Source organism: Vicugna pacos, chromosome 21 (genome assembly GCF_048564905.1).
Source record: "Vicugna pacos chromosome 21, VicPac4, whole genome shotgun sequence".
Lineage (NCBI taxonomy): Eukaryota > Metazoa > Chordata > Mammalia > Artiodactyla > Camelidae > Vicugna > Vicugna pacos.
In genome coordinates this window covers 16,191,607-16,216,157 of record NC_133007.1, presented here as the reverse complement: position 1 = coordinate 16,216,157, position 24,551 = coordinate 16,191,607, and the positions used below count along the sequence as shown (strand labels likewise).

The 24,551-nt window shown below is 38.2% G+C and overlaps 1 protein-coding gene across 4 annotated transcripts in view; it reads left to right on the top strand.

The window, feature by feature from the left end:
* Positions 1 to 11,749, top strand: part of TIPRL (TOR signaling pathway regulator) — a 28,839-nt gene extending 17,090 nt beyond the window's left edge. For 2 of the 4 annotated variants that reach the window (XM_072946176.1, XM_031688735.2), the window contains 3 exons: positions 5,738 to 5,833; positions 8,631 to 8,693; positions 9,594 to 11,749. In XM_072946176.1, coding sequence (XP_072802277.1) covers positions 5,738 to 5,833; positions 8,631 to 8,693; positions 9,594 to 9,737 — 303 coding nt within the window. In that variant the 3' untranslated portion in view covers positions 9,738 to 11,749. The remainder of the gene's footprint in view (positions 1 to 5,737; positions 5,834 to 8,630; positions 8,694 to 9,593) is intronic. The other 2 variants (XM_031688736.2, XM_072946177.1) reach the window with 1 other exon arrangement.
* The last annotated feature ends 12,802 nt before the right edge of the window (positions 11,750 to 24,551 follow it).

Here is a 24,551-nt window from a genome sequence, read left to right as displayed (position 1 = left end):
ACACTACAGGACAATACATTGTACATTTGCTGTGTATTTGTTGACTGGAAAGATGGATAGATGTGGAAGTGGAGGGAATAGGTCAGGAAAGGCTTTTTAGAGGAGGTGGTCCTTGATCTGAGTTTGAGGTGTGTAAATTTTCCAGCCTGACAATAGAACACAGTGACATTGATGTGTTTTCTAAGCTGGTCATTTGTGAATGTTGCTGATTGCTTCAGGCTGTCCTACTACTGGCTACTACCAGAGAATGAAGTATCAAGGTCATTTCCAAAGTTGTTGCCAAGTACTTTCCATTTAAAACTCACTTAAGGAGGTTGTTTAATTGGCCTTTTCCATAGAGCTTTTCCTGAATTAAAGTCTACATTTTCCCCAGTTGCTTTCAAATAAAATGTAAACCATTATTTTTAGTTTAGCAAGCTTTCCAAGGACCTTCTTTAAAAAAGTTATGTATTTTATGTATTTTTAAGGGCTACCTTATTTCTTTTTATTATTGCTGAGGGTTTGATTAGGAGTATGGAATATATAGGTATCATTTCACTTTCAAAATGTTCTTAGAATCATCTAGGATAATGACAGTAGCACTCATTGCTTTTATTTGGTATCTAATCCTTGGCCCGAAAATTGCTAAAAAATTCTTGTTTTAGAATTGCAAAACTAATTGCTTATGAATGTTTGTTTTTTCAGTTTCCATAATAACTATGAAACACTCTGAAAAGAAACGCTATTGAAATGTGGAAGATGCTTATATAAACAAAGTAATATACTTTAGATTATTGATATGGTAGGATGGAGCCTTTTAGGTTGCTCTTAATTTATTTAACTTTTTCAAGTTTTGAAGTGTTTTTTCCACCTTTAATTTTTCATTCTAAACCTAGATAATTTTTATTAAAAAATATTCATAATTTCCCTTTGTGTGATTGGCATTGCCTACATCTAATTAGAAGATATTTAATTTTTCTTTTGTGTTTCAGAAATTAATTTTTCTTTTGTGTTTCTAAATTAGCTCCTCTCAGCAATGTTTGTTTTTAGGTTAGGATTTTGTGTCTTTGTGTCCTTTTTAGGACTTACAGCTTGTAGGACTGTGCTCTAACAGAAATCTAAAGGGAAGTTAGTTTTGCGTTAATATTAGTTTTTAACTTTCAAGGAAAATTAATTTCCAATCTACCAAATACTGGCAGTGCTGTGATGTTCTGTTGCAGCTAGTGGTTAATTCCATCCTAAGTAGAGTCAGGAGTGAATGTTGTCCACCTTCTGCTCTCATGTTTTGCTTAGAGTCCACGTATACTGGGCAGGGCCATATCTTTCATCTCTACGTGTAAAGAATTCTACAATACCTGTGCAGAGGGAGCTTTTGTTGGACATGTAGTCCCATAGGATTGTCATATTTTGCTGACACAGGGCCCAAGAGATTGTTTCTTTACATCCCCTGTTTTTGTAGGTGAAAGAAGAGACTTTGGATAGTTAGATAACTTGCTCTAAGTTGGTTCTCAACCTTATCAGGCCCATTGCTTCATTTTTTTTAACCAAATACTTTATAAACAACCCCTCCCTTTTACTATCCTGAAAGAAATTCATAGATAATATAAGCCACCTTCTTTCTAATAAATCTACATATTGTCCTAAATATAAAATAAAAGGGACATTTAAAAATTAATTTAGAATAAAATGATCGGTATATTAATATGTAAATGCATAATATGACTGCATAAGTAGTCAGGTACTTACATTTGCGAATCAAATCACTGTGAATGTGACAGGTAGAAGTGTAGGCTGACAGAGATGCCAGGTATCAGTCGGTGACTCAGATACATGATGGGACTGCTGTCAGTGATGGAATTTTTCAAAATGGTGAACAATAAAACGAAGTATAATCTGCCCTTGATCTACAAGGTAATTGTCTTCCTGGAAATTGAGTGAATTTTGTATTTGTAATGTAAGATGGACTAGGTTCTAAGGTCAGATAATTAGAAATCAGTTTTTTCACCCACCTGAATGTGAGGTGAGACATTTGGAAATTTTGTGAGATGCAGGATTGAACTTTGTTTTATAGGGTTGTTCTGGGCATTACAGAACATCTAATGCCTCTGGTCTTTAACTGCTAAATGTTAATATTGGCAGCTCATCACTGTGACGATGGAAAATACCCTCACAAATTTTCAAATGTGCCCTTGGAGAGAACTATTGCCTTAAAATACACAGTTGAATTGTAGAGTTGGGACTGGAACTTGGGTCCCTTATTCTTAGTCTCCCCATGGGCCATGCTGAAATGATACTTTGATGTCCTTCATGTATTGTCCCCAGTATGACTGTTAATAACTAATTTTGAAATTTCAAGAAATGTTGCAAGTAAGTCTTTCTCATCAGTACAAACAGCACTCTGTCAGGTATCGATGTGCTTCCCGGTCAGTTTGTTGTGATACCAAAATCAAGTTATCATAAGTCAGATTCTTCCCCAGCTCTTCATTATTGTAAGTCTTGCTTTGAAGTCTTTTGCTCAAAATCCCATCAGAATAGTTTAATTCAGAGCCTTTTCTCCAACAGAGAGCTTCTAGCCTCTATTTCATTCATCCAGTAACTAATGAGCACCTGCTGTGGGCTCTTCTAGGCAGTAGGGACACAGTGATGAGCAAGCACGTATTTCCACCATCACAGAGTGGTGGAGGGGAAATAGGCTTCAAGGAAGTAAACACATAGATGAATATAGTTGCACACCTGGTCATCTGTAGTGGAGTTCCATGGGAGGAAATAACAGGAGAAATCACTATGGTTATGGACCAGTAGGAAAGGCCTCACTGTGGAAGTGACATTTATGCTGAGCTCTGAAGGACAAGTGTCAGCCAGCAGAACAGCTCCAGTCAGGGAGCAGGGTGTTGAAAGGTCGTAGGGCCGGAGAGCTTGGCCTGTGGCTAGTGACCCTCGTAAAGCTACTTATGTTACTGGGTTATCTTGTTTTTTCTTCTTTCTTCATTAATGTTGCAGTGTGCTTATCTGGAACAATAGGCAGTTCCCTGAGTATATCTTACTGTTTCATGTCTCAGTACCTTTTTTTTTTCTTTTTTAAAAATACATACTGTTTCCTCTTTCTGGAATTCTTCCCACCCCACCTCTTCTTTCCATGGTCAGCTCAAGCATTGCCTTCTCTGACTTTCTTCAGCAGACTTAGCTACTTCTTTCATTGAGTGCTTATTGAACCTTGTTAGTTTTTAATATTCCATATATGAGTGAAATCATGCATTATTTGTCTTCCTCTGACTTATTTTACTTAGCATAATGCCCTCAAGGCCCATCCGTGTTGTTACAAACGGCAAGCTTCCATCTTTTTTATGGCTGAGTAGTTTTCCATTGTGTCTGTATACCACATCGTCTTTATCCATTCATCCGTTGATAGACACTTAGGTTGTTCCTATATCTTGGCTATTGTAAATAATGCTGTGATGAACATGTTGGGTGCAAATATCTTTTCAGATTAGTGTTTTCATAGTTTTTGAATAAATACCCAGAAGTGGGATAGCCAGATAATATGGTTGTTCTATCTTAAATTTTTAAAGAAATCTTCATACTGTCTTGCATAGTGACTATACCAATCCCCATCAACAAATATATGAGGGTTCCTTTCCCCCACATCTTTGCCAACACTTGTTATTTCTTATCTTTTTAATAATACCTATATTCTGACAGGTATGAGGTGATTTCTCATTGTATTGTGTGTTGTACCTTCTGCTGAGAAATCTGCTGATAGCCTAATGGAGGTTCCTTTGTAGTTACTAGCCTTTTTCCCCATGGTTGTCTTTAAAAATCTTTGTCATTGACTTTCAGCTATTTTAATGTTGTGTCTTGGAGAAGATCTTTGCATGGAGGTGACTAGGCATTCTTTTAGCTTCATGGACTTTTTTTATATCTTGTTTCTCTTTCCTCTTGTACTTGTATCATTTTTCAATTTCTGCCTTTGAGCTTGCTAGTTCTCTCCCATATGGTCGGCTCTATTTCCAGTGTCTTCTGATGCATTCTTCATCTCATGCTTTATCAGTTCTTCAGCTCCAGAATTTCTGTTTGATTCTTTAAAGTTTCAATCTCTTCAGTAAAATATTTCTTCTATTCATTAATTTTATTCCTGAGCTCATCAAACTGCCTTTCTGATTTTTCTTGTATCTTGTTGAGTTTGTACATGACAGCTCTTTTGAATTCTCTATCAGTTAGATTCTAATATTCTGTGACTTTTAGTTTGGTTTCTGGAGACTTGCCGTTTTCTTTTTGTGGTATCACAAGTATTACCATGGTTCTTTATGATGCTTAATGAATTGTTCCTCTGCTGGTGTATTTAAAAAGACAGAAGTCAGAGTGCTTTCTTTTGTTTTCAGAGGTAGGTGGCGCCATAACACAAATTTTTGGTTTCTCTTACCTGAGCTGCCTCTGGTTATATTTGAGAGTTGACGCTTTCCAGCCTCCACTGTCTCTGCTAAAGATATGGCTCCAGCCTTCATTGTCTCTTCTGTGCCACTGGGGTGGTTGCTGCTTTGCCTCTGCTGGAGCTGCTGTGTCATGGGGCTGGTGGGCTCTTCCCTTGGGTCTGGGATCCCCTGAGACATCGGCTCTGCTGTGGGAGGAGGGGGACAGTTGGGAAGGAGGACAGGGTTTCGCAGGCGCTGACAGCATCTTGGGTACTGTAAGGGTCTTGGGCTCTGCCACTGCGGATGGAGCGGGCAGGGCCGTGGGTGCCTCAGCAGCTGGAGGGACAGGGTCTATTGCCACTGCTGCCCAGGTACGTGTGGCCGAGAGCCACAGTCAGGAGACCAAAGTCTGGCGTGTGCTGCTTCCCCTGCTGCTGCTGGGTTTTCTGAAGTTGTGGGCTCAGCTGCCACGGTCATAGGGCTGGGATTGCAGGCACTGACTCCACTGTTCCCTTGGGCCCGCCTTCTCTTGGGTCTGCCTCCTCTGTGTGTTCCAGTCCACCCACCTTTAGATGTACAGATGTGTGGATTTCTCCAGTGTCCTATTGGGCAGAGATGCACCTTTGTTGAGTTGCAGATGTTTTCCTGGTTGTAGATGGAAGGGGAGAGACAAAGTGAGCTTTTTACTCCACCATGTTTCTGACATCGCTCCCATGAGGTATATTCTTTTTATAGACCTAAACACCCCATCAAACCCCTCCCTCCTGGCCACCAGGACCCACTCTCCACTAACTGACTTTCTGCAATGGTAATACTTGGAAAGTAGAATCACGTAGACCTGACACAGATGAAAGATGTTAAGAACATGTGATAATGATCTCATAAACCAGACATTGGTAGTATGAAGTAACACTTAGTTGGTTGCACTGAATTAAAGCATACCCTTAAAGCCTCTTGTCTTTATGTAAAGTGAATAAAAGGTGAGTAGCAACAAAGAACTAGGTTGTTCTTTCATTCTGATATTACTGGTATTGACATATTATTATTAAGTACTTTTTTTTTTTACAGTGAACATTATAATTTTCACATGACTTAGACACATTTTAAGTCTTTTTAACCTCATCATCTTTTGACCTAGAAAAAATATTTTTCTATTGCAGGAAACAGAAATCAGTATGTTATATAGTATGAGCAAGGTTTTGTGCCTTAGTTGGAGCTAGGTCAGAGATTTTTATAGTGCTAATTTAGCCTTCCTCCAATGCCGTAAAACGTTTGTTTTCTTTTTAGGAAAGTAATAAAAGATTTAATTTTCATTAAAACATTGATGTACTTTTTTTTTTTTTTTCCAGAGAGTAATGCCTTCTAGCTTTTTCTTGCTGTTGCGGTTTTTCTTGAGAATTGATGGGGTGCTTATTAGAATGAATGACACAAGACTTTACCATGAGGTATCTGTTCTCATTTAATGGCTATACCAATTGAAATTGGGCTTGTTTATGTTGTTACATCATCAATCTGAGAATTTGAAGTTCAATAATGCTTTATATTATACGGCAGACCTTCTAACCTTTAAGATTGGGTGTTTCACACTCACTGTTGACTGCATAGTTATCGAAACATTACATCTTCTTTTCTAGAAGTTCTGGTACCTGAAAATGTTTTCTAAGGGACACTCCCTAGTAGAGGCAGGAAAGGGAGGGTCTGATACTTTTTTAAAAATCTTGTGTGTTCTTCGTCTGTTTAAGAAAACTGTCCCTTAACTCTTGGCCTTGTTTATCGTATGTATTGTTTATGTAACGTCCTGCTGTTAGGAATACCAATCACGTGGCCTCCAGAAATTTGTATTATACAATTATTTTGATAGTTGTTTTAATGTTTGGAAGCTCTGTGCTCCATTTCAAAGAATTGTTAACATGTAAGGTTTTTAAAAATAAAAAAAAAAAGTGAAAGTTTGGGGGGGCGATTTAAACTGAGTCCTGAAAATTCTTCTAGTAGCTTTACAGCAGCCTATCCTCTTTTTTTTTTTAATAGCTTTTCCCCCCTTTTTTTGAGGAGAAAAACTAGGTTTATTTACTTATTTATTTTTTAATGGTCGTGCTGGGGATTGAACCCAGGACCTCGTGCATGCCAGGCATGTGCTCTACCACGGAGCTGTACCCTTCCCCTCAGCCTATCCTTTGTGAATGAATTTTCAGCATCAGAGTCGTAATCATAGAAGATGATGAATGAGAGAAGGGACCACCAGTATCAGTCATGATAGTCGTAGTAATAGTCAACTCTCCTAACAACCCTATGAAGTAAATGCTATTATTTCTGTTTTATAGCTGAGGCAACAAAGGCAAAGAGTGAGAGTGATTGAGTAACTTGCCCAAGTTATGCAGCTAATAGGTGGCAGAACTGGGGTTTGAACCGAGTATGATGGGATTGTTTCTGGTTTTTGCTTTTTTCTTGAAATAACATGGTCACTGTGATGGACCTTTTTCCTTTTAAAAGTGCTGAGAATAGGCTGCATTTTTTTCCTGCAGAGAAAAATGAAATATAAATTTTTAGAAATGCTTGTATTTTAACTCAACAATACCGATTTTTTTTTGGATTTATCCTAAAAAGACTCTTATATACAATAATCCACAAATATTAATCAGGCAGCTGTATAGAGTGTATATGAACATTGATGGCAATGCTATTGTTTATAATAGCTAAAAGAGAGAAAAGAAGGAAGGAGCTTTAATGGCAGTTGAATGGGCATTGATTAAATGGCCACTTATATTCTGTTGACCTAAAACAAATAGATTGCCAGATATTTCTCTGGCAAAGATGGATTTATTTGAGATCAGAAAATTGCGATTTGGGGTCTGTAACCATGGTGAGCCATGGGCAAGTCCCCACACAGCAAATGAAGGAGAGTGCTTTTATGGAAAAGAAAAGGAAGGTAGGAGGGCTCTAGTAAACAAACAGTCCGTGGCTTTTCATTGGCAGAGTCCTTGCCAGGAAATAAGAGGAGTCTTTCTTCTTCCTGTTGGGCCCTGCTCTGGTTGCAGCGTGTAAGAGTTCCTTATTCTGGTTTCCCAACTCTATTGAATTGAGGTTTCTGTTTATTAATTTTTTACAATCCATATTGTAGGAAAAATGTACAACTATTAAAATTAATGGCAGAGAGTTTTATTTAACTGATTTGGAAAGATGTGTATCTCAATGTTGAATTTTCAAATGCAAATATGAATCTATATAAGATTTTTGTAGAGATTTCTAAATGCTAAGGATAGTGTTATCTGTAGAAGCTGTGATTGCTGATTTATACTCTGTACTTTTATATTATTTGATTTTTTTTTTAACACTGAGCATTAATCTGGTTTTGTTGATATAAAAAATTGAAACTTTAAGGGAGCATAATCTTGTGATTTTTCTTTTATTAAATATTTTACCAAAAAAATCAATTGTTTTTTTTTGTCAAAGTCCAAAAGGATTTTTTTTAACATTTTTTATTGATTTATAATCATTTTACAATGTTGTGTCAAATTCCAGTGTTCAGCACAATTTTTCAGTCATTCATGGACATATACACACTCATTGTCACCTTTTTTCTCTGTGAGTTATCATAACATTTTGTATATATTTCCCTGTGCTATACAGTGTAATCTTGTTTATCTATTCTACAATTTTGAAATCCCAGTCTATCCCTTCCCACCCTCCACCCAAAAAAATCAATTGTTAATAAATTACTTTCTAAAACCTCACTTTATAAAGTCTTAAATGGGGAAATTGAAATACAAAAAAAGTGATTATAAATAAGTAATTCAAGAAGAATTTTATAGAAATGGGAAAGAATAAAATTTGTTTAAACTTTTTCTTTTTTGGAACGTAAGAGTAGCCACAGTTATAATATAGCTTAAGAAAAAAATGTCGTTCCAAACTTGAAGTAATGTTAAAATCTCTTGCATATCTCATTTACAAACATACATGTTTCCTTTCAAAGTAAAACCTTTGCTTGTGTTTCTCTTACATGATAATTACTAAGTCTGTTTACATATATGTTTCTGATAGGAATGTGGTTTATAGAGATTGGAATTAATAATTCAGAATTATTGATGAGAATTAGTTATCTCACTGTAGAATTAGATATTGTTGTCAGACTTAATGCTACTTTCACAACCTGTTCTAAAATGTAGGCAGTTCTGTTTAATAGAAGGGATTTTGTTAATCAATATAAATACATTTTTTGCAATCTTTTTTTGTTTTTAAACATAGGCCGACAAGACCTACATGTTACGAGAATATACATCACGGGAGAGCAAAATTGCTAATTTAATGGTACAGTATTTAAATATCAGTTTATAGAAATTAAATTTTAATGTTTTAAGTATGGTATCCCCTCATGCCCCACTCATCTTCCAAATCTGCATCCTAAATCCAATCATTCTCCCAATAGGGCTCTATAGGATAAATCATACTGGAGCTTATCTTTTCTGGAACTTATCTCAGTTTTAGCTAGAGCTGTTAGGTACCTTAGCCGTCATCCAGTCCAACTTCCACATTTTATTCTGGAAAAACTGAGACCCAGAGGTGTGACTTACCCCAAGTCACATAGCTGATTGGTGGTGGAACTTAATTGAATGTTCTTTCCACTTATTATCCTGTCAGCCTATCATTTCTTTCTACCCAGTCTCCTTTTCCTTTTCCTTTTTTTTTTTTTTATGCTCCCCTGGGAATTGTCAAAGGCTTCTACAAGTCTGTAGGATTCTCTGATGGGTTGCTTGAAAAGTGATACCTTCCTGCAAATTTGATATTTTTTTATTTACCCTTAGTGCTTATTTCTGTCTATATGAAGAATCTACATGGGTTAGAAAAGTTACGTAGTCTGTTGTAGACCATATACTGGTGTCTAACTGCAGGCTAGTGTTTTCCAGGTACCAAAATAATAGGGAAAGGGGATTGGATTAAGATGTACTAAATTCTTAGGAGCATCATATGAGAGCATTATAAATGACAAATCCGTATGCTCTTTGAGGAAATTATCTAGTAACAAAGCTGAATGATTCAGTAACAAGAGATACCTGTTATTATTAGGAACACCTAATGATGCTCCTTATAGACATATGTTGCACCTCATTTTAAAATTGGCATGCTTTAGGAATGCTTGAACCAAAGCATTTTCAAAATATATCAGTGCAGTAACTTAATATATGCTAATATGACTTATGTATTTCCTAGCATGTTTCACCTTCCCTCTTCACGGAACCTAATGAAATATCACAGTATTTACCGATAAAGGAAGCAGTTTGTGAGAAGCTGATATTTCCAGAAAGAATTGATCCTAATCCTGCAGACTCAAAAGAATGTACACCTGTGGAATAGCATGTGTTACAACATATACTCACCGTGGAATCTTACTGGAGACCTTGGAACTGTTTGGAGGGGGGTGTTTTTATTATGAGAATTAATTGCCTTGTCTATGTGCAGATTGTCTAGCCTTAAGGGAAAAAAAAAAGATTATTGCAGGCAGGTTCCACTTAACTGCTGTTTGTACTCTCTGTCTTCAAATTCATATTCCAGATTGATACTTTCTGGAGTTAAATTCAGATTTCTAAATTGTCACAATGTGAGGTCTCACCAGTAGGGGGTGATGTATGTATGTCTCAGGAGCAGTGGATGTAATCTGCATCTATCATGAAACACTATCTTCTACCGTGAGGAGGTTAATTTAAATCACTGAGATGTAACACCTTGTGAGTTTCATAGGATTCCTAATCGTGCACGTTGATGTATTGGCTCTTTACCTTGGGCTTTTTGATGTTTATTCACACTTCGGGAGAGTCATGACTTGCCTCCTAGGAAGTTTATCCCAAGGATCTGTACCCAGAAAAAAAAAATTTTTAATCCCCCCCCCCAATTTAAATTGGCTTCTGAAGTTTAAGGAAAGTTTCAGACATAGAACCAAATAACCTAGGCTTTTGGAGAACGTAAGGTGTTATGTCCATGGAAATACATGGAACATGGTTTGCCACTGACAGGTAGGATGTCAGATCTGCCTCTCCTCCATCTTTAGGTGCTTTTTTTTATGTGTGGTTCTATTTGTACTAACGTTTTTTACTTACATCTTCCATGCACCCTCAGAGTGAATAAATCCATTGAATACTGAATTTGGTATTGGTCCTAAAAAGTTTGAGGAGTTAATATGGATTGCTTTAAGCAAAAATTAAATCAACCTCTAAAGCAACTAGATTAATTTTTTTGCCTAAAATATCTGAAGGGTAGCTGTGGAGGAGGAGCAGCTTATTTTAAAATATAAAAGCCAGTTTTTCTTAAGATTCATGTTTTTAACATTACAAGGGGATCTAGTAAAACGTATTTAATTAGTACAAGACCTAGGTAGTACAGAAAGTACACAAAAGTAAATTTAAAATCCATTTGGTTATTTTGATGGTGACCCTTTAAACATTTTATATTCTTTTCTGCTTTTCTAAATGGTCTCCATAAAGTAGAAAGTGATTACAAAGCACCAAGTAAGAAATTACCTTAAATGGATTTTTTTAAACTTTTATTTTCAGGGCAGGGGAAAAAATTACCCCCTTTTTTCCTGGTTTGAAATAACTATTGTATATATTTCCACTTGATGCATAAGTCATTAAAGAAGAATATTTAATTGTAAGTATTAGCAAAGGTCTTCAGGCATTAGCCTGAAGATGAATTTTTGTGAAACAAACACAATTGGACGTGCATCATTGCTTAGACTCTGGTCTGTTGTGTGTATTGTTTTTTTGACTAATTTTATTAGCTAAATTTGGTCACAGATGATTTTGGTATTTGTTTGCCTTCTGCTGCATCACCTGCAAGGTATAGGAAATCAGGATTTTATTGGCTTTAAGAAAATACATGGCATGTTCACTGTATATTAAATGTACCTGTATTTAATGTTTTCTCTTAGGACAGAAGAGTGTATATATTGTACTCCGCTTTCTGTTTATTTGCCGTGCAGATTTGAACAGAACAGATCCTTTAGTCATACAAATTATAAGCGGAAAACTTGTAAGAATATTCATTAGTTGAATTAGTTGAGGTTTCTGGGCAACATCGTATTCTATATATATTTTTAACTTGATTCAGATGTCTTAGTCCCCAGCTCAGTCTTAGATTACTTATCTTGAGAATCCATTGTTAAAAATTGTAGGGAATTAAAAGAATTGGCCTTTTTATTGAGAGAGGGAGGTGGATAGGATGAGTGTGCTTCTGAAAACTTCATTAGTTTATTCACATGGAGAATACCAAGAAAACTTGCATTTGTTCATTGCTAAATAAGGCATACACCATTTTATATTTATTTGTTCCAAGTGTCTTTTTGTAAGAGAATAAACAATAAGTAATTACTGCTTTGTGTTTTGCTATTTCAATTATTTTAGCTTTTCTTGACGCTTAATTTAAAAATGATTTGTTATACCTTTCTTATTTGTTTTGAACTTCGTCAACATTATAGCCAGAGTCTCTGGACAGATTATAAATGAAAATCTAACAGGTAGCTCAGAATATAATCCTCCAGTTTAGCTACTGGGCTCTTGTTCTTCCTCTTCTTCTGTCCCCTCGTACTTCAGTGGATGTTTTAATCAGCCGTTGTTTTCTGTATGATGGCTTAATGCTTTCTGTTTTTGAATATATGCATGCTTGTGGTATATATCATTTTATTTAGTTTTAAGTACTATATGTTCAATATGGTGCTAGGTACAAGGGATTACAATAATGAAGAGATACTCAACTGGCCCTCCATATCTGCAGGGTTCTGCACCTGCAGATTCAACCAACCATGGATCAAAAATACTGAAGAAAAAAGAACTCCAAAAAGCAAAACTTGAATTTGCTGTGTACCTGGCAACTATTTACATAGCGTTTATATTGTATTTACAACTATCTACATGTCCTTTACATTGTATTAAGCATAAGTAATCTAGAGATAATTTAAAGTACATGGGAGGATGTATGTAGGTTATGTGCCAATATGCCATTTTACATAAGGGACCTGAGCATCCTCCAGTTTTGGTGTGGGGAGGCGGGTAGAATCAGTCCTCTGTGGATACCGAGGAGTGACTCCAGTATATGGAGTCTTCATGGAGTTAAAGTCGAGTGGAGGAGACAGAGTAAAAATAATGGCGAATTTTAGTAACGGCAATGAGAAAAAATTCTGAATTAAGAGAATAACAAAATCACCTTTAGTAGAGGTAATTAGGGTTCTGCCCAGAAGAGAATGTAGAAAACCTCAAGAGAATGTCACTCCTAACTTAACCAGAAGAAAAAGCTAAGTAACCGACACAATTACAGTTTATCTTGAGCATATCAGACAACTGAGGCTGCAAAACAAAGTAAACTGAATCCTAAAGAGCAATAAGGCCTCCAGTGAGGGGCGGAACAGGCAAATTTTTTCCTCTAAGAGCATGAGAGAAAGAGGTGGCCACTGTACAAGCAGGTAAAAAAGGCAACAAATTTGAACAAGGTCCAAGAGGCTCGGTATGGGCTAATGTGTCAGTTTGGAATAGCTCAGAGTCTCAAATAAGGTGATCCAGTTTAAAATCCTAGCAGGCTTTTTCATTAGACATTGATAAGATGACTTTCAATTGTATATGGAAGTCCAAAGAATCTAGGATAGCCAAAACAATTTTGAGTAAGAATAAAGTTGGAGGACTCAAATGACCTGATTTCAGATATTACTCTAGAGCCACAGCCATCAAGACTGTGACAGTTATGTTAGGTTAGACATATAGATCAATGGAACAGAACAGTAAATCAAGATATAGATCTACACACATATGGTTGATTGATTTTGAACAAAGATGCAAATTTAGTTCAATGGAGAAAGGTTAGTCTTTTCAACAGGTGGTACTGGAACAATTAGACATCCACATGCAAAAAAAAAACAAAAACAAAAAATCTCGAACCTGACCTCATACCATGTACAAAACTTAACACAAAATAAATCATAGACCTCAGTGTAAAACCTAAAATTGTAAAGTTGTAGAAGTAAATAAACAAACAATCTTAGCAGCTTTAGGTTGGCGAAGATTTCAGTAAAACACAAAAAGCACTGAACATAAAGAGAAAAAATAGATAAAATGGCCTTCACTGAAATGAAAACCTCCAACTTTTTGAAAGACATTGTTAAGAATATCAATAGATAAGCCAGACACAGGGAGAAAATATTTGCAAGACACATATCTAGTAAAGGACTTGTACCCAGAATATATAAAGAATTCTTAGCTCAATAATAAATAACCCATTTCATCTTTTGACACTGGATGGGTAAAACTGAGTTTGACTTTCTTTTTTTTTTTAATTGAAGTACAGTCAATTGCAATTGCAATCTGGTGTACAGCACAATGTCCCAGTCATGCATATACATACATACATTCATTTTCATATTTTTTCCATTAAATGTTATTACAAGATAAAAAATAATAAATAACCCAATTTTAATAGTTGTGGATAGTAAATAAGCTTATGAAAAGATGCTCAAAATCACCAGTTATTAGGCAAATACAAATTAAAAGTTCAATGAGATATCACCACACCTATTACAGCTAAAATTTAAAAATCTGATAATGCCAATTGGCAGTGAGGGTGTGAAACAGCTGGAGTCTCACACATTGCCTGGGAGAATGTGAAATGGTTCAACAATTTCACTTAAAGCATTTCACTATAAAGTTTCACATACTATTCAACCCAGCACTCATAGAGAAATAAAACCTGCTAACACAAAGGCATATGCACATGTTTATAACAGCTTTATTCATAATTACTACAAACTGGAAACAATCCAAATGTCCAGATAAACAACCTGTGTTACATCCTTACTACTCAGCAATAAAATGGAACTGACTACTAATGCACACAACTCCATGGGGGAATCTTTAAACCATCACGCTAAGTAGAAGAAGCCAGTCATGAAAGAATATACATACTGTATGATTTCATTCTTAACAGCTGTATTAAGGCTCTTCAGACAAACAGAACCAATAGGAGATAGATACTTACATAAATGGGGTTCATTATATGAAATTGATTCAGGAGGTGATGGAGGCTGAAAACTCCCAAGATCTGTAGTCAGCAAGTGGGACATCCAGGAGAGCCAATGGTACAAATTCCAGGCTGAAAGCCAGCAGGCTTGAGACTCAAGAAGAGCCCATGTCTCAGTTCAAGTCCAAAGGCAGGGAAAGACCTTTCGTCGCAGCTCAAGGTAATCATGCAAGAGGAGTCCTCTTTTACTCAGCCTTTTTATTCTATTTGGATCTTCAACTTATTGTATGAGCCTGCTAATATTAGAGAGGACAAAATGCTCTACTCAGTCTACCCATTCAAATGTTAATCTCTTCCAGAAACATCTGCACAGACACACCCAGGATATTGTTTGAACAAATGTCTGGGCATCTTTCTGGCCCACATGAGTGGATATATAGAATTCACCATCACAATGACATTCTGGAAAAGGCAGAACTGTTAGGCAGGAATCAAATCAGTGGTTGCAAGAGGAGGGGAGATTATTGAACACAAAGGGATATGAGGGAAATTTGGGGGAGGTGAATGAGGTTTGATGCCTATTAGACATCCAAATGTTTAATGTGTAGTTTAATGAGTAATGAAATCTGTAGCTCAAAAGATGAGCTAAAAATTGGGGGTTATCATCAATATAGATAACATTTAAAGTCATAGCAATGAAGGAGTTCACTTTGAGAATTTTTTTAGGAAATGAAGGCATTAGGGGGATCCCTGAGCAACACTTGGACATCAGAGAGAGGAGAAAGAAGAGCCAATGAGTAGATCAAAACCAGGGGAGAGTAGCAGAAGCCAAGGGGAGAGCAGAACATTTAAATGAAGGAGTTGTCATCCGTGTTGAGTGCTGTCAAGGGAACTAGTAAGGTGACAGTGGTTTCCATTGGCAGCATGAAGGTCGAGCTGATTTTGATACAGTTTTGGGAGAGTGGTGATGGCAGAAGCCAGACCAGACTGTGAAAATCAGACACAGAGATGAGAGATCTTTCAACAAAACTGCTTTCACAGGAATAGGCTGGTAGCCGTGGTGTTGCGGGGACAATCACGTCCATGGGAAGAGTCCAGGAATCAGACTGGTGATTCAGGAGAGGGGGTGGCCGATGGAGCAATCTGTGTAATTTTAAATGAGGCAATTTAAAGCCTCACATTTTATCACCTTTTATCAGCCTTTTCTCACAGTAATTTGGTAAAGAATTATTATTAAACCTATCAAAACAACGTTCCAGATAATGTTTCTGTTTCCAGAAACTAGAAATAATCTAGTTTCTTTCCTTACATGCTTAACACATAGCTTTACAGATTATCAAATGCTTTCCCTAATCTTTCCCAGGAGCACATACCTCGTTGTTGCGAGGATGCACTGCTCATGTGAATGTGAGGCCTCTTCTTGCTTCGGGGCTTTACTGAGTTGCATTACAACTACAAGGTCAGGCGGTGCTTACGGGACATCTGCGCTGTTATTGTCTCCAGGAAACATCTTTAGGTGTGTGGATTTTCCTGCTTAAGATGTATTTAGGGCATTGGCCAAGAAATACTTGTGTGGATTTGAATGCTGGACTAGCTCAGTGGTAGAGCTTGTGCTTAGCATGCACAAGGTCCTGGGTTCGATCTCTTGTACCTCCATATAAAAAAAAATGCGAAAACACAAGGAAACTTAAGACTTAGTAAAATGATATTAAAATATTAAACAAACAAACAAACAAACAAAACACCAGAAATTGATTCTCTCACACTTCTGGAGGCCAGAAAGGCATCCATCAAGGCGATGGCAGGGCTGTGCGCCCTCATGAGGCTCCAGTGGAGAGTCCCTTCTTTGCCTCTTCCGGCTTCTGGTGGCCTTCAGCTTTCCTTGGCTTGTGGCTGCATCACTCCAGCCTCTGATCCCACTGCTTTCTCCTCTTCCTTCTGTGTCAGTTTTCTTCCCGTCTCCCTCTTCTAAAAAAATGTGATTATGTTAGGGCCCAGCTGGATAAACCAGGCTACTCTAGCTCAAGATTCTTAAAGTAATCACACCTATGAAATCCTACCCCTCCCTCTTTATTAGGGCATATAAGATAACATTTACAGACTCCAGTGATGAGGACCAACACTGTGGGAGATTTTAAGCAGGGCAACGACTCAGTCAGACTTAGGTTTACAAAGACCCTTCAGGGGATGATGTGGCCCAGTCAGAAAGAGCCCTCTGAAGACATTTATTAAGCCTGACTTGAAAAAGCATGGTGGAACAGTGGATTGAAGGAAACTGCAGTAAATTCACTCTACCTACCCCGGGAAGCAGCCTGAGGGGTTGGTTAGAAGAGGGGCTTAGGAGTTAGACTCATTAATGTGGAACTCAGGATCCCAGAGGAAATTATTTAACCTTTCCAAGCCTCAGTTTCCTCCTCTGTGAAAGCTGGATGTGGATAGTACTATCTACCTTTTGGGGTTGTTGAGACGAGTAAACTAAATACAATACATGAAAGCTGATTGGCGCAGGAGTGGTACTCAACAAAGCACGCTCTGATGATGACTGACATCGTTCTAGAAGCAGGCTCCTGAGCAGAGATGGCTGGAAACCCCAGAGCTGGGACCCATTTCACCCAATGGCCTCTGACCAGCTTGAACCAGTCAACTCGAAGATAGACAGCGTCTGTGCAGCGCTGAAAGAACTCCTGTTTCCTAGTGGGATGGTTTAGCCATACTCAAATGCAGAAATCACTTACAAATAATAATGTTCTCTTAGACTATCAGAGCCTGCCCATGCTTGACACCCTACACTTGATAACTATGTGGCAGGAAGAATGCATTTTTAATTTTAATGCGTGGTGTTTAAAGTTAATCAGTACATATTGGTTAAGCAACTATGTGCAGAGCATGATGCTTACGTCATTGTGTTTGGAGACCAGGCTGGAAAGTCAGCTTGGGGCCATTTAAAAGGGCCTTGAGTGGTAGGCGAGGCCTTCTGACTTGATGGTGAAGAAAGGGGAAGCAGGTGCAGACTTTGAGAAGAAGGCATGACCTGATGAAAATGGTACATGAACATGATTAAACCTGCGGTGGCAGGAGGGATTTGAGGTTGAAGAAAGGGAAAGACAGGGGGCCACTTAGGAAGCTAGAGCAGTTTCCCACACATGAAGTGCCTGGGACTGGATGGGAGAGAAGCAGGGGGGATGGAGGGGAGAGGAAAACTTGAAAGAAATCTTCCTTCAGATAAATTAGTTGCTAAGGGTAGGTTCAAATAGCAGGTGATAGAGCAGTAACAATGAAAAGGTAAGGCTTGATCGGTAGGTAGCAGAGTGACAATTGTGCAGCAGGAGCCACTGAGATCTTTTTCTTGTCCTGGTGGGGAGGTGTTTGGGCAGCGTTGCTCACCTTCAGAAGAGTGGGTCACCACTGAGAGAAGCCAGAATGAGGTTTATGCGGAAGGGCAGCTCTGGGAAGCCCTGGAAAGGATCAAGTTCTACCCCTACTCTCCTGGGCAAATAATCAGACTTTTGTGTCAAATTTCAAAAGGAGAAGCTTCCTGACCATGATGGGGGCCACAGCCATCTAGGCAACCAGACGGGAATGGCCCTAGGTACAGAAGGGGCTGCAGGTGGGTGGCTCTGAGGAGGGGCGGGGGTGGGAAGGAGGAGGGTCTGTGGCTCTGGGTCCTCACGATAGTGGGTGGTGGAGGCTGAGTGGGTTCCCCGTGATGTGCCAGTGAGACAGGAGGGAAGGAGGCAGGGCACAGCCATTCAAGGAATGACACAACAATTAACACCAAAATGGTGGAAGACTCAACCTCCAGTAGACATTGAGTCTCAGGATGGTGGGAGATTTGACTTCTAGTAGACCTTGAGCTTCATTATATGCTCATTGTAATATATTAGCATGGTGAATAACATTCCCACAGGTGCCATAACAGCTTCGAGACTGACCATAAAAGGTCAAAGAGCAGGTGTGGCCCAACTCTTGGGAATCCCAGCCCCTTGCCCAGGGTAGTTGGAATGGCCCTCCCACTTGTTGGCACGTGAAGATACCAAGCTCATAAAAACTGGCAACACAGCGCCTTGTGGCCTCTCTCATTCCCTCATTTTTTTTTTACATTTTTTTTATTATTGAGTTATAGTCATTTTACAATGTTGTGTCAAACTCCAGCGTAGAGCACAATTTTTCAGTTATACATGAACGTACATATATTCATTGTCACATTTTTTTTCACTGTGAGATACCATAAGATCTTGTATATATTGCCCTCTGCTATACTGTATAATTTTGTTTATCTATTCTACATATGCCTGTCAGTATCTACAAATTTTGAACTCCCAGTCTATCCCTTCCCACCCCCACCCCCTTTGGCAACCACAAGTTTGTATTCTATGTCTGTGAGTCTGTTTCTGTTTTGTATTTATGTTCTTTTTTTTTTTTTAGATTCCATATATGAGTGATCTCATATGGTATTTTTCTTTCTCTTTCTGGCTTACTTCACTTATAATGACATTCTCAAGGAACATCCATGTTGCTGCAAATGGCATTTTGTTGTCAGTTTTTATGGCTGAATAGTATTCCATTGTATAAATATACCACTTCTTCTTTATCCAGTCATCTGTCAATGGACATTTAGGCTGTTTCCATGTCTGGGCTATTGTAAATAGTGCTGCTATGAATATTGGGGTGCAGGTGTCATCCTGAAGTAGGGTTCCTTCTGGATATATGCCCAGGAGCAGGATTCCTGGGTCATAGGGTAAGTCTATTCTTAGTCTTTTGAGGAATCTCCACACTGTTTTCCACAGTGGCTGCACCAAACTGCATTCCCACCAGCAGTGTGGAAGTGTTCCCTTTTCTCCACAGCCTCTCCAGCATTTGACATTTGTGGACATTTGAATTACGGCCATTCTGGCTGGTGTGAGGTGATACCTCATTGTAGTTTTGATTTGCATTTCTCTGATAATTAGTGATATTGAGCATTTTTTCATGTGCTTATCAATCATTTGTATTTCTTCCTTGGAAAATTGCTTGTTTAGGTCTTCTGCCCATTTTTGGATTGGGTTGTTTGTTTTTCTCTTATTAAGTCGTATGGGTGGCTTATATGTTCTGGAGATCAAGCCTTTGTCGGTTTCATTTGCAAAAATTTTCTCCCATTCCGTAGGTTGTCATTTTGTTTTACTTATGGTTTCCTTTGCTGTGCAGAAGCTTATAAGTTTAATTAGGTTCATTCCCTCATTTTTGAAGACAGCCCACACTCTGTTTATGGAATGTGTACCTACTTTACTTTAACCTGAGCACCCAACCTCCACACCTCGTGGCCTTTTCCTCACCTTTTGAAACAGCCTACACTCTATGGAGTATGTATCTCCCTAAATAAATCTACTATGAGCTATGTCTCACTCTTGAATTCTTTCCTGCAGGAAGCCAAGGACCCATGCTAGGTGGGGCACGTCCCAGGGACTCAACTGAAACCTGGGACATGGCCCTCTTCTCGCCCCACATTCATTTTTCCTCTGTCACCAGTAGTTAGAGGATACACCCTGAGCATCCTAGCAGAGAGACTCGCAGACAGGAGGCAGCGAGCCCCGCTGTGCTCTGGTGCCGATCCCACTCTCTGGTCCTCTCACCAGCACCTCCCTGGTCGTTGTGTCAGTTGTTTCCTCCCTTCTGTTTCCTTTCTTGCATAGGCCACTCTATGGAAGGCTATTTGCTCAAAAACCCTCCTGGTCCATTGCAGCAGCTTGGTGTTGGAACATCTGCATCCTCCCCTTTCTCCCTTTTCTTTCTCTCTCTCTTTCCCTTCCCTCTTCCATCTTTCTTGCTTTTAAAACATAATTTATTGAGGCTGTTGGGTATAACTCAGTGGTAGAGAGCAAGCTTAACATGCCCAAAGTCCTGGGTTCAATCCCCAGGACCTCCATTAAAAAAAAGTAAATAAATAAAATTAATTACCTTCCTCCTCCAAAAAACAAACAAACAAACAAAAAACCAAAAATACTTTATTGAGGTGAAATTTGCATAAACATAAAATTCACAATTTCAAAGTGAACAATTCCGTTGCATTTAGTACAGTCACAGTATTAGGCAACCACTACCTCTAACCAGTTTCAAAACATTTTCATCACTCTGAAATAAGCCCCCTTCCCCGGTAACCAGTTTCTCCCCAGCTCTAGCCACCACCGATCTAATTTCTTTTTCTATGAATTTATCTACTCTGGATATTTCATTTAAATGGAATCACACAATACGTGACCTTTTGTGTCTATATTTATTTTTTTTCCAGTTTTCAACTTAATTCAGCAATAACTCTCATTTACCCATATCTTTTTTTTTTGCAAGACAAAATCTTTATTCCATTTCTAACCATTACCAATTGGCATTAACAAAATAAAACAAAATTTTAAACAACTTTATTGTGGTATAATTTCTGTACAGTAAACGACACATATTTCAGATGTACAATTTGATGGATTTTGATAGATGTATACACCTATGAAAAGACGACCACAATCAAGATACCTAACATTTCTATGACCCCCCCAAGAGGTACAAATTTCAAACACCCAATTTATCTATGTTTATTTTTGAATAGGTTCAAAATGTTCATAATTGAAAAAATCAGTGAAAGATACATACTGATATGTTCTCTGCCCTGTGGTCACTTAATTCCTTCCCTGGAAGCAGAGAATAACCTCAGTGTTTTTTGCTTATTATTGTTTTTGTTTTTCTACGCTTCCATATGTATTTGATGCATACACAAGCAAACGTACAGATACATACACACATCTGTTTATCATGTATCTATCTGTGCATAAGTCAGCTGTCTTCTACACTGTTTGGACCTGACTTTTTTCCTCCAAACAATATATCTTGGACACAGTTTCCTATCAATATATAAAGAGCTCTCTCGTTCTTTTTTTTTTTTAATGACTATTTTGTATTCTTGTGAATGAGTGTATCATAATTGTCGTACACTGGATATTAAATATTTCATAAGCACTTACAAAAAGGGAAAGTACTGTTTTGTGGTTACAGTCTTTTTTCATTTCCCTGCTAGAATGGTCAGAACCTCACCGCAAAGTGGCATTTGTAACTGTGAGGACAGGAACTGCATATTTCTTCACTGCACATAGTACTCAATAAATGGTTTTTTTTTAAGTGAATAATAGGCCAATTTAAAAAATGAGTTGGCAACCCTGAGAACAAGGCGGGAAGGGGGAGGAAGTTAGTTTTAAGATACTCACAATGTTCCTCAAGCATTATGTATCCACCTGCATAGTGGCAGAACTAGTAAAATTGGGTTCCAGTGCAAATTCTAATATTCTACTTCTCTCCCTTTTTTAAAATGGGTCCTGCAATTAACTCAAAGTACTTTCTTCCTCTATCCAGCAGGAGAGGAGGCTGGTCTCTAAAGTTCTCTGAAGGCAGGGATGATGTCTGTAGTTCTGGATTTGTATGTCAAGCACTGGTCTTGGACATGGTATATAGAAGGTGATCAATAAATGTGGAAGTAATGACTGACTCTGTGAGGCTTACTCAATGGGGGACAGGGAGTCTACCTAGGAGAGGGTAGAGAGACCTTCCAGGGAAAGAAGACTGTAACCTGGCTTCCCCCGGGGTAGGGTCCATGTGCTCTGATCCTGGGGATGCAGACACCTGGCCCTGCTACCTCAGGCTGAGATTCTGCATCAAGAGACTTGCTGGAGATGCAGCTGTCTGGACCACGAGACTTATAATCTCCTGCTTCAGGTAATTTTATCACCACTTGAACATAAAGCTTGTGCACTAATGCTTTGTGCACAGGCTTGTTTTCCTTCTATTTTTAAACAGAAAATCCTTGTCCTTTCCCTTCAAACCCATCTAGCATTTCCCCTCAGGCAGCCCAAGTCCTTTGACTGGGCCACTTACAGGCAAGTGTGCCCCCAAGATTTACAGGGTCTGGGAAACAGTACAAACGGGAGCCCATATGTGTAAATATTTAAAAGCTATAAATCAAGCTAAACACTTGCTAACTTACATTCATTCCTCCTCGACTGATAAATACAAGTTATGTCTTTTATATGACTAAAAATTGGCAAAATATCAAAGATGACTGAATTCAATTACAAAATTGGAATATATTTTCGTAACAATATAAATTCAATTTCAAAACAAAAGAGTCATTTTTGTATGTTTTTCAAGTGTTATTTTTCTAATAGTCAAAATCAAAAGTTAAAGGGAAGAAATACAATTTCAAATTAACAAATGTTAAAAAATTAAATGAAGTACTTACATCAAGTTGCAGGTTTTTACTTGACTTTTTGAAAATGTAATGAAATTTTATTAAATATTTTTTATAAAAATGGTGTTTGTGATTTTAGTGTTCAGTGTCTTAGAGTCAGTATCATGTTCCATGTATGTTATGTATAGACCTACATGTATGCACATTTAAGGGTAATGTGAATTGTCTAATATTGCAAAATATTCCGTCAGCCTCCTAGTGAATTGTTGCAAATACTGCATTAATTTATGAGTGCCTCTGGGATCTTAAATTATAGCATGTAGAGAAACAAGAGAAGGGATACTTGGCACTACTGGGAGGTGGTATATTCTTATACAGGAATCTCTTGCGTTCAAGGCATCTTGTGGAGGGGTCCAGCAAGTGGACTTGTCTTTTCTGCTACCTTAGCTCTTCCATTGTTTGTGTCCCACCAGCAGTCTGCAGCAGAGCATGTCTCCACAACCTTCACCGCATTCAGATATCGTCACCTTTTGTTTCAAGGACATTGGGCAGGAGACGTGAAGAAGCAGTTCCCTGGAGCCTGAGCAGTGTCATTCATGAGAGGGGGTGTTGCACTGCTGAGTGTGAGATCCAAGTAACCGAAAAGTCTTATGTTCCTTATTTTATTTTAATTTAATTTTTTTATTGAAGTGTAGTTGATTTACAATGTTAGTTTCAGGTGTACAGCAAAGCAATTCAATTATACATATACATGCAGATATATATGTATTTTTTCTCTTCAGATTCTTTTCCATTATAGGTTATTAAGAGAAACTAAATATAGTTCCCTGCGCTATGCAGTAGATCCTTGTAAGTCACGTGTTCTTTAATGCATTTGTGTACGTGTTTGTGATTTGCAGGCTCCCTTGGAGCATGGGCTAAGAGCAGAGTCTATCCCTACTCAGCTCTTAGAGAAATACTGATCTTAGGCATGAGATGAGATTACAGGTATGGACTTACTGATCAAAATCTCATTTACTGTGATGAATGCAGAGAGTGGAGGTGGAGGTTGAGGGCGGACCAATGTTCTCACTTTGCTAACAAAAATAGACTTCATCTGCTGACTTGTGAAGCATCCTCATTTAAGTGGTGCCCTATCTGACAATCTGGCTGTTACAATTCACTGAACTGCAAAAGATAGACAAAGTTTCTCACTCATTCATTCACTCACTCAAGGCAGATTGTCTGAGCACCTGTTATGTGGGTGCTTTTCTGGATTTGGAGAGGAAAGAACTGAATGACAGACACTGTGAGAGTCTCAAACTGTGGAGAAGACAGGCTTGAGCATGAATAAGGGTAACGCTGAGAGGTGAGTACTCACAGGTGTGTTTAAGGTGCTTCGGGAACACAGAGGAAAGAGCAATTGCCACATCAGTATGGACGGGCCCAGAGTAGGCTTCAGACTAGATGGTACCATAATACTATCTTCCGTTAGTTGCTAACTGAACGCCTGTCATGTTCCAGGCTCTCTTCATACACTGTCATGTTTACTTCCCACAGTAACTTTCAGAGGTAGTCATTTATGTCCATTTTATAGAATTGAGGACCAGAAAGGTTAAGTTATTTTCTCAATGCCACACAGCTAGTAAGTGATGGTGCTAGAGTTCTAAATCCCAGATCTTCCTAACTCCACAGTGGATGGACTTTCCATTGTGTCCTGGTATTTGAAGTCTTGAAAGATGTGTAGGAATTTATCTGAGTGGAACAAGGGGATATAGAGCATCCAAGCAAAAGCATTTGTTATTCAAGATCTTGGGCATAAACTAAAATTATAAAACATAGCATATTTGCCTATCCATTGAGATGAAATCACATAGGGGTGTAATTACAACCATCTGACTGACTTCTATAGGGTCCTGTGCAAATCCCTTTGCCTGGTTGATTTATAATACTTTCTAACAGGCCCAAGTTCTTGTTAACATCTAAATTCT